Source organism: Macadamia integrifolia, chromosome 3, assembly GCF_013358625.1.
Source record: "Macadamia integrifolia cultivar HAES 741 chromosome 3, SCU_Mint_v3, whole genome shotgun sequence".
Taxonomy (NCBI): Eukaryota; Viridiplantae; Streptophyta; class Magnoliopsida; order Proteales; family Proteaceae; genus Macadamia; species Macadamia integrifolia.
In genome coordinates, this window is record NC_056559.1 from 24130289 (window position 1) to 24140899 (window position 10611).

The 10611-nt window shown below is 35.5% G+C and overlaps 1 protein-coding gene across 1 annotated transcript; it reads right to left on the minus strand.

Annotated features, from left to right (window-relative positions):
* Positions 1–280: 280 nt before the first annotated feature.
* Positions 281–4139, minus strand: LOC122073547 (UPF0481 protein At3g47200-like). The gene is made up of 3 exons (XM_042638136.1): positions 3815–4139; positions 3451–3627; positions 281–1863 (listed from the first exon to the last, which is right to left on the minus strand). The coding sequence occupies exon 3, from the start codon at positions 1746–1748 to the stop codon at positions 474–476; it is 1275 nt and encodes a 424-aa protein (XP_042494070.1). The 5' UTR covers positions 1749–1863; positions 3451–3627; positions 3815–4139; the 3' UTR covers positions 281–473.
* Positions 4140–10611: the final 6472 nt, after the last annotated feature.

Consider the following 10611-nt stretch of genomic DNA (forward strand, 5'->3'; position numbering starts at 1 on the left):
CTCTTGAGTAAAACCCAAGCGGACATAGGTTAGAAACGAATTAGAAACGAAGGGTACGTAAGAGCTACAGCTGCAAATTTAGTTGTTCATTATTCAAGCTGACAAAGTTTGTGATAACTATTTAAAACGTATGTTACTTGCTTGGTACTTGCTAGTATATCAATTGGCGACTCATTGAAATAAAATCTTAAAACCAATTCTGTAAACAAAGTTCTAGACTTGAAGTAGCTGATCATCTTGAGTTTCTTGAAGATTCAACACGTTTTAGAGAATGAGTAAATGGGTCAAGACAATTAAGAGATATGGATTGAGAGCAAATTGTATTCACCTTAAGGAAAAAGGTCCTGATTACACAAGTCAAAATGCAAACAGATAGTTGAAAATCCGGAATATCTAGATTACATATTTATTTGCAGTCTGTATTGCACAACTGGGCATTAAATTGCATAACATATCAAATGTGTGACAAGAAACTAATGGTCACTTAGGATAATGAATAAGGTTCGCATGAAGGCATTAAGAAGTAGCAGTGCAATAACAATGATGAGGCAAATTATTGTCAGTGGATTGTTGAAGTAGTCACGCTTTAGTGTTGCTTGCCGCTTATGCCGACTAGTTCGATAATAAGCATTCACTATCTGGTAAATTCCCACATAATAGAACTTGTGGAGAATAATACCTTTCAAAACCCTGCTAAAGAAAAGGGACCCATCTTCTGCAGTGCTCAAACGCTTCTCTAATATACCTTGGTCCCTTAGTAACTGCACATCCTTTGATGAGTGATTAATGAGACGGTTCAAAAGCATAACATAAGATGTGATCCTGCTAGGGAGGAAATAAGAACACTGCTCATAAGCAATGAGGTTCCGAAAGAGACATTCTGTGCTTCCCTGAATTAGCAATGGAGGAATATCCATTACCCAATCCTTGAATCTTATATTCAGTATTTCTTCAGGGTTGCCCTTCCTAAATTTGACTCCAGCCTCTACAACGTCTGTCACTTTAGGAATCACTTCCCAATATTCATTCTCCAATGTGACCTGACTCACCTCCAAATCTGCAGAAGCTGAAATAATGTTGTTCCACAGCAAGTCAAGTAAATGCTTCATTTCATGTCTAGAGCTCGATTTGGCAGGATCTATCATTGGCATCATAGTATCAAAGAAACCAAGTGCAAGCTCGGCTAGGGATGGGCTTCTTTGTATGGGAGGCTCAGTGAGGTTGAATAGACATTCAAGAACAAACCATGGGATTTGGTTCTCAAGCAACATCAAGTCAACTCTCAAGAAAGTGTCCATCCAAAGTGTACTGGATATGGGATCATCTCTTTGAAGTCCTCCTATGCCATTTGCTTTCTTGCGGAAAAGTTCTAAGATGAAACAACCATCAACTAACATCATCTCCTCGAATTCATCTGTGTCAAGGTCGATCAACTGTTCTGCATAACACTCACGTGCACGTTCCTCCAACTGCCGAATGGCTTTGGTGAATATCTTTAAACTTGTCTGTGGAGTTGGGGCACGAGAGAGAAGGCCATGCAAATACCAAAGTTTGAATTCTTCCATGCTCTTCAGGTTTTCATGACCATGGTGAAAGGGGCCAATTGAAACTTTATTAGGTGCAAAAGCACCTTCACTTTGGCTAGAGAGTACATGGGGAACTTTGAAGATACAAGCTCGAGAGGACGATGGAGGCTTGGGAAGAAGCTTTGCTTCAATAGAAGATGCCAATACTTCATCGACATCCATGATTCTGTAATATTTTTCCTGACTATTGGTAGAAGTTATGACCTTTTAAGAGTCTTGGAAATTATAACCTTTGTTGGTTCCTCTTCAAGAAAATATATGGATTGCCTCAAAAACCCTGAAATGGAAGCATGGAACATTTTTTGTAAATTCAGGTATGGGATAAATATGAGGTAAAATTTTGGTATAATCATTAAAGCTGCAATGAAAAATCCACACATTCCCACAAATATATTTTAAGTATGTATTGCATATTAACCCTTCTCAAGCACTAACATGGGAAAAAGTATCAATATTATAGGTAAAAAAACCAACATGAGAAAAAGTATCAATATTATATGTAAAAGAACCTTGTCTTGCTGGTGGAGGAAATACCAGCATCTGTGACCAATGAGAGGATGTATCAGCATCTTCAATACCCCGGGCACGGGTAACGTCATCTTTTCATGCATCATGTCTTTGGGCATTATCCATGCCAACAGGACATGATTTTTTTTTCCTTAATATTTAAATAGTTCTTGTGACTTGAAAAGTTTAGAGGGTTTTTTTGGTCATGCACATAGTTCTACCATATGATTGGTTTTAGATGGAGCTGACATTTTGTGGATAAGGAATCTCAAGCGCACTCGCTCAGAACTAAAGTTTCATACTAAACAAATTATTTCAGGTGCAATGATAAAGCATTAAAATTTTCACAACTGTCATGAGGGTGAATGTCAATCCTTAGATAACAAAGAGGGTGCTGTTCCTAATAATATGGGATAGGGCATCTGATTAATTTGGAACCTAATAATGATATGGAAAAGAGAATGCTCCCTAATAGATTGGCTCTTGCGCCTAGATACATGAGCACAAGAAATTATTGTCCCGCCCTTGGAGAAATAAAAATGCAATCAATGTTAATGCCCCTATTGATACTCTCATTGGCCCCCATTGCTGGTGCAAAGCCACTTGACTAAGCGAACTTAGACCATTCCCTAATATATTATCTTTCAACCTATCAAAACTAAAAATATAAAATACAGAAAACACTAAGAAAATTTTACAGGATGCCCATATCAAATAATCTTTTGCTTCCTATAATTTACTAAAAATAAAAAATACAATCACAATGTACTTTCAAAAATTCAACATTTGTATACTGATTTACAACGGCTTGCAACAACATTTTCTTCTTTTCTCTTGAGAAAAAAAATATTAATTGCAGGGTTTTGTTTAGCTTAAGTTTCTGTAACTTTTTAGCAAAAAAAAAAGGAGAGAGGAACGACCATATGTTTAAACAAATACATATAACTGACATAACATTATTGCCATTGTTATTGTTGCTAGTGGTTATTACTAACTGTTTAAAATAAATTTTTTTGTTACTATCTAGTGTTACAAGATAATATTATTTATTTATTTTTTATTCAAATAAACATAAAGAATGCTATTTGGTTGTGTGCCCCTACATGGAGAAACCCAGGGGCACAAACAATGAGGTGATTTTTTTTTTTTTTTTTTATTTAACTAGGGTGAAATCATACTTTTACCCTTCTATGTCTACTAAGGTCCATGAGACCTAACGTTGATTACTGGTCCACTCTCAGATTTATCCTGCCAAATACCATTCAAGGACTGAACTGAAGTGCAGTTGAATCAATTATTAATTTTCTAACACCCATCATGAACAATAATTGAACAGCTCTGAGTACTTGAATTGTACCTCTCTTTACGACCTTGAAAGCCTCGGAGTTGGTTCTTATAGTGATTCGCCATCAAATGCTTAGCAGCAGCCGCTTTCTGACGAGTTACAAGCCAAGAAACAGAGACTCAACCTTCGACACCTAAAGTGGAAGCCTCTGTTCCAAATTGCCCAAATTTCTCTGTAATTCCTACACAGCTGACAAAGAGGTAACAGAATCTCAAGCTTCATAAGAAACTCCTGATCTACAGTTTAGTAAAAGGCTTTCCATTTTCTGGAAACTTTATATCAAACGAAGTTTCGAGCTGCAGAGATGCAGTCGCCGACCCTATGGAAAGAATAAATAGATCAATGAACAACTCACCGCTGAAAGATCGAATCTTACCTGGAATTACGTCAGAGAGACACCAGGAGCAAAAGAAGTTGGTTCTGATACACAAATGGCTGCTGATCTGAATTTGAATGCACTTGCGGAGTTCTGGGCCGCTGCAACGACGATCGGAGACTCAGAAGAAAGTATGGAGTAGCGCTTGGAGACGGATATGGACTTAGGGCCAAGTCTTTTCGGCCCTTTAAAATGTTAACTTGCCTACCGTCTCAAATGGTTACCAAAAATAACAAAACCAAGGTTTAGGGGTGGTATTATTAATGTGAATTTGAAACCAAAATCATTTATGAAAACTGAATCCACTAGTTTACAACGAAATCATCAAACCAGTCAGTAAATGGTTGGATTTTGGTTTCAAGTTTAAGACCAATTAATTAAATGGGTTGGGTCGATTTTAACCATTTAACTTGTTGGTTTCAAACCGAATAGACACCATGAAAATCAAATCATTTAAACCGTCAAAACCGATCCGATTAACCCATATAATGATTAAATATTTGGTTGTTTTAACAAAAGATAGTGATTTAATTCTGGGGAAGAATTAAAGACCATAGAACTTGTTCAACAGTCCATTCAATAATTTACTCATATTATGTAGTTATATAGTTAAATCCTTACTAGTTCAATGCCTCATTTAATTTGATACAAGATTGAAGTGTTTATCAATGAAAACAAATTTTAGTAAGCATGCGAATAAACTAGCAAACCGATTACTAACCATATGGAATAATCGCGATCAAAACTTTTTAAAATTGTGAAACCAACATTCTTTAACAACCATGGAACCAAAATTGTTTACTGAACGGTCGCGGTTTCAGAAAGTACAACCATTTAGCAAATGATGCAGTTTTGGCTTCAACCAAATAAATGTGAACCAAATCAAATTGCACTGTATACAGTGAAACCTAATCGATTAACACCCTTACCTAGGATTTCATTCCTTAAGTTGCTATCGGGGTTGCAACTAAGGGCCCGTTTGATAACTTTTTTTGTCGTTTCAAGTTCCAGAAATAGTAGAAACGGAAAAAAAAGCGTTTGATAAAACTATTTCGTTTCACTTGTTTTCAAAAATAAAAATAAAAATTTCTACCTATTTATGGTTCAAGTAACGACCTAGGCGAAACAAGTTCTACTTGTTTCGTTGTTTCTGAAAATGACTCGTGGCCATTATTTCGTTGGTTACTATCGACTTCCAGAAACATGACTTATCAAACACCTTCAATTCCGTTTCTAATTCTAGAAACGAAAATTTATGTTTCTGCCATTTTTTGAAACAGAAACGACACAAACATTATCAAACGGGCCCTTAAGGCTGCGTTTGGACATCGTTTCTGTTCCTGTGTCAAAATGGTAATTTCAGTTTTTGTATCAAAATGTCGTTTTTTTTCTTTTGAACGAAACTGGAACGACGGAACAACCTTTTGTCGATCTGTAAATTCTCGTTTTTTTCCCACTTTTGTTAAAAAAAAAACACACACACACCATAAATGCACCAAACAATTTATTCCGTTTTTTGTTCCCATAGAACAAAAAAACTTCAGAAATGTTTTTCTTAGAATGTTACCAAACGCAGCCTAAGTAGCTACAAATCGGGAGCAGTGAAATTTTTTCGTGTAGACCACACCCACGGGATCAAATTGGGTTTGATGTGGTATACGTATGCATGCAACATTATGAAAAAAAAAAGGGTTTTTAATGAGTTTTGGGTTGGTAAAGAGTTATTATTGGATTATATCGGTTTGGTTTTAGGTGTGCAATACCCAAGCCCAAAGCTGATCCAAAAAGAATCGATTTGATTAGGGTTATATCAATTTGATTCGTTTTGATTGAACCAGCTATGTACAAGAATATATGTTGATGTTAGAATTTAGATTAGTCCCAAATTCTAACTTTTTCCTTTTTCTCCTATAAAGAGATTCTAACCTTGGTTAGGAGACACTATGTCTAAGGGTGTTAATCTGTTCGGTTTAAACAGTGTGGTTCGATTTGGTTCACATTTATTTGGCTGAAACCAAAACAACACCATTTACTAAACGGTTGCACTTTCTGAATCACAACCGTTTAGTAAATGGTTTCAGTTCAACGGTTTTAAATGGTTTCGATTTTGGTTTATTTTATACGGTTTCTAATTGGTTAGCAATCGGTTTGCTAGTTTATTCACATGTTTATTAAAATTTACTTTTGGTGATAAGCAATTCAATCTTGAGAATGTGAAATGCAAACCATTATGTTTTGTTAAAAAAAACCAAGCTACTAAGCAAAAGAAACTATTACATTGAGAAATTGAAATACAAACAAGACTACTAATGAACACCGGTAATAGTGGTAGATGATGCTAAAGTAGGAGTAGAAGGCTCTTTTTTTTTTTCCCACTAACGACGGGTATCCAAGTCTTCGGCCTGACTTGTCCCATGACCCATATTGACCCCACAACTGCATAGACCGGGTCATATTGGGGTTGAATGAGAATCATTCAACTTTCACTGAAAGCAGTGAAGAGCACTAAACACCCCCGTATGAGTGGTCCAGGGTATGCCTAGTGAGAGTTAAACTTAAAAGAGTAGAATGGTCTAAAACCACATCTTCTAAGGCTTCAAATAATTTCTCTTCATCCGTCTCAGCTATATAAAGGAAGAAAACAATTACTTATAATATGAAAGTAATGTCAAAAGAATTTCATACGAGGTTAAAAGAAAAAATATCATCACCAAAAAAGTTATCATTATACGGGTTAATTGGATCGGTTTTGACGGTTTAAATGGTTCGGTTTGAAACCAATGGGTTAAGTGGTTAAAACGGATCTGACCCATTTACCTAATCGTCCCTAAACTTGAAACCAGTACCGAACCATTTACTAAACGGTTTTGTGGTTTTGGTATAAACCGCTCAGCTCAATTTCGTTAAACAGTTTCGGCAAATTCACATCCTTAACTATGTCTTCCTAAATAAAAACCTAACTATGTCACCACCATTTGTACTTTACATGGGGTGTGGCTATGTGATGACTCCAAGCAAAGGGGATTTGTCGAAGAAGACCATATCTCAAGATTTTAAAACTCGCAATCATAGTTAGTAAAAATGGGAACGGAAAAAAAATAGAAATAGATGGTACCGGTTTTAAACATTAAAATTTTCGAATGATATGGTCAAATAAATGGTCAAAAAAACAGAGAACGACAAAAAAGGAGAACGAATAGTACGAGTTTTAAACATGTAGATTTCAAACAAACTGGACAAAAAAAATTGTATACTCGTATAAATTAAGGAATTATTATATGGATACATGTATCTAATGTTCAAAACAACCACGGTATCCAACATTAATGCATATATATCTCATGGCTCATTATAAGTTTTATGACATATAATTTAATATCATCTAACACCAATTCTAAATTCATACATCACAAATGTCCAATTTTTATTTAGCAATGTGGCTTGGCTATGATGTTGTTCATTGTTGTCAACATAAACAACACACTCTTAGAGTAATGTATGTTCAGTTTGAGTTATGAGTCATACTTTAGAAACATTTTCAGAAAATGCATCAATCTATATCTCAATTTCAGATCCATACATTGATATTGAGTTGAAGGTGATATCATGAGAAATATAGGACATTGAGTTAGGTTCAAGTCGGCGAAAGAATAAGGTCAATCAGAGTTCGGGAGAGACATATATGGTTAGTTAAGTAAACATTATGTTCAACAAGTTAAGCCTCAAAAAACAGCAGAAAAGGGGATCGTGTTTAAAAGCGTTTTAAAAGTGTTTAGAACGGGAATGTTTGTCGTTTGTAGTTTTTTCCCGTATCTTTGGGACGCATACGGAAAAACTTGTTTTAAATGGTAAAAAACGAAAACATGTTTAAAACAGAGTTTTAAACGCGCTTTTGGCTTACAATGCTCATGATCAATCTCATTTAGATTGGTATCAATTAGGATCGAATTTGATTAGACACATTCACCCCTTAACAAAAAAATGTTTGTGGATCATTTTACCTTATAGTTTAATAATGGATCAATATTGGATTTGATCAGGATCAGGGACTGGTCTCCACTAATACTAATCCAATTTGAGCAATCCTAAACAAGTCGATCAGAATTTTAAAAGTATGCTCTCCATCAGTATCCTCATTTTCTAGTAGAGAGGAGTCACCAACAACATGCTCTCTCTATCTCAATTTCCAACATTCGTAACATCCAAGGATTTGATATGATAGAAATTTGGAGTTTAACCATTGTACCTGGTCTAAACTTCTCGTCATGCATTCCAAAAAGGCTCCAACGCTTTAAAAGGAAAGGAAGGGAAAATTTTCAAACCTAAAACATAATTTTTTTTTTGGGTGAACAGTACCGCATGTGATTTTATAAGTCATTCAAATTTTTTTTATATAATGATATATTTTTACATATAATTTTATTTCACTTTTTGAACCAAAAGCGATTTGAAGATAAAATGAAATTCAATAATAAATATGAAATGATTTGGAGTTAGTGATAAAGTCACATGAATTTTTAACAAAAAAAGAAAAAAGAAAAAAAAGAAATGGAAACTTATGCCCCCTTCCCTGTATTATGGCCTTATTACATTTGTAGATCTTAGTTTTTAGTAATTGCACCTCTTGCTTCAGAGAAGCTACTTAAGCTCAATTGAGTGGAAGATTTTCCACTGCTTTAGAGAAAACTAATCTTATAGCAGATTTTCTGGCCAAAGAAGCTGCTAAGTCAGGTTCCTCTTCTGATGATGTTGTTCTCCCCTAGTGAATCATGCATGAGTTGTTTCTTGATGAAGCAAGATGTACTTGGTTTAGATTCTTGAGATAGTAGTTGTGAGTCTCTATTGATGGCAATGCAGAAGGTCGAGGCTCACTTCGGGTTTTTGTAACATTATTTTTTCATTTTCTATTCAATCAATTCAATCTAACTTTCTAGTGAAAAAAAAAAGAAAAAAAGGTAATTGCGTCCCCTCCCTTGCATTTTGAAGATTCTAACAAGAAGACCCAGTTCATTATTGCCCCTTTAATTCGATCTGTTAAGTGATGATGTCATCTAAATTTAACCATTTAATGTCTAAAATACCCTTATTATAGGACAAGATTAACTCTATATCCTTGATTAAAATGGGAGAAGGAGATACTTCAAAATCTATGAAGTAAAGTTGAGGCCAGTCTTTTAATTCTGGTCGCTGGCTGCCGTATCTGGTGAAGTTGAGATGGGAAGGAGCCAAGGGAAAAAAAAAACCCACCATCTTATGGGAGTTGAAGCCTTCTCGATTTTCAAGACCCTTAGGGGCGCCCACCCCTAAATTACAAAGTTCAAAAGACAAAAATCCATAACAGTTTACGCATGCGTATGGAGAGCTAATGGCTAATGGGACCCCATTGATACCTGAAAGTCCAAGATTCATTCAAGTGGGTGATGTGAATGATGTCTTGTCAAAGAGAACCTCATCACGGCAAAGAGATGCAGGGAAAGGTAAAGAAAGAAAGAAAAAGACCACCTCCCAAAAAAGAAAGAAATCCATGTCTTACTCGCTTACCTTTTATTATTACTTTCTTTCCACATATAACATAATGAAGACTTGAATTGGATCTATGAAAGTAACTCATCAATGCAAAGATCAATGCAAAGAGATGGAGAAAAATCTTCGATGCATGGCAAGTCAGCCATGGCCCGAGGGGGATAATTACTATTGTGAGCAGCAGCAACAAATTCAGTACAACATGCCAACAGGGGAAGGGCAGCCTTACTGATGAGCACATTTATGTGTGAAATCTAGCGTAGTAAAACATGCATTTTACATATTTAGAATGGAGCTACCTTGGGTTTTACTCTCTTTTTGCAGGTTTTATATTTTCAAGGCCTTAAGAACTATCGGGTGCTATATCTCTAATTTTACACGTAAAAAGGTCCTATTTCTTTTCATGGTTGCGAAGAGGATGAAATTCTGAGCAAGATGGACGTGTTCAATTAAAAGTACACATTCGTTTGGTCACCCGTACAAATAATTATTCTTTTCGGGTCAGAAAAAGAATAATGGATCAGAACTGAACCGAGATGCAGAACCAGCCCGTTTGCAATTGTCCCAGAGGTACAAGGAATACTCCAAATGCCAACAAGGATCAATGGACCACATCCTTAAGTGATAAAAGATTTGTTTTTGGTAACAACAACTACCTAGCTTAGTTGGTGAGCTATGGTGTACAAAATTCTCTTGCTCACCAAGAGGTCTCAAGTTCAAATCTCATGGTTGTTTTTTTTAAAGAATTTTGTTGAAGATTTCCTGCTTTTCACTCACTTAAAGCATTAAGGGCATGGAGGGGATTTCCACATCAAATTAGAAGAAAGGAAAATTGTGGAAGCAAGAAGAGAAGAAAAAAAAAGGAAAGAGAAAAAAATGGGAGAAATAAAGATTGTCCAAATCTTCTCTCTCCTCCACATCATCACCAAAGATTGTCCAAATCACACAAAGCAAGAAGAAAATCGTCCCTAGGAGAGAGAAAAAGAAGAAAAATAAATTAGGAAAAAAAAAAGGAAAGAAAATAAGCAAAAAAATTATAGGAAATTTATTTCTCTCTTCTCTCTCCTTCATCTTAGCACTTTTGGACTCAAAAGATCTCACAATCAATGGTGGGTTTCTCTCTTTTAGGAAAGAGAAAATTGTTACCCTACCTCCCCATTCCCTATAAATACAACTCATGTAAGAGGAGGAGACACAATTCATTCTTCTTCTAGTTTTTTTTTAGTTGCTCTCTCTTTCTCTTGCTCTCTCTTTAGTTTTAGTTCTTCTCTATT

What these genes read in the sequence shown, in the direction of transcription:
- LOC122073547 (XM_042638136.1), bottom strand. Translation starts at nt 1,748, where the DNA reads ATGGATGTCGATGAAGTATTGGCATCTTCTATTGAAGCAAAGCTTCTT.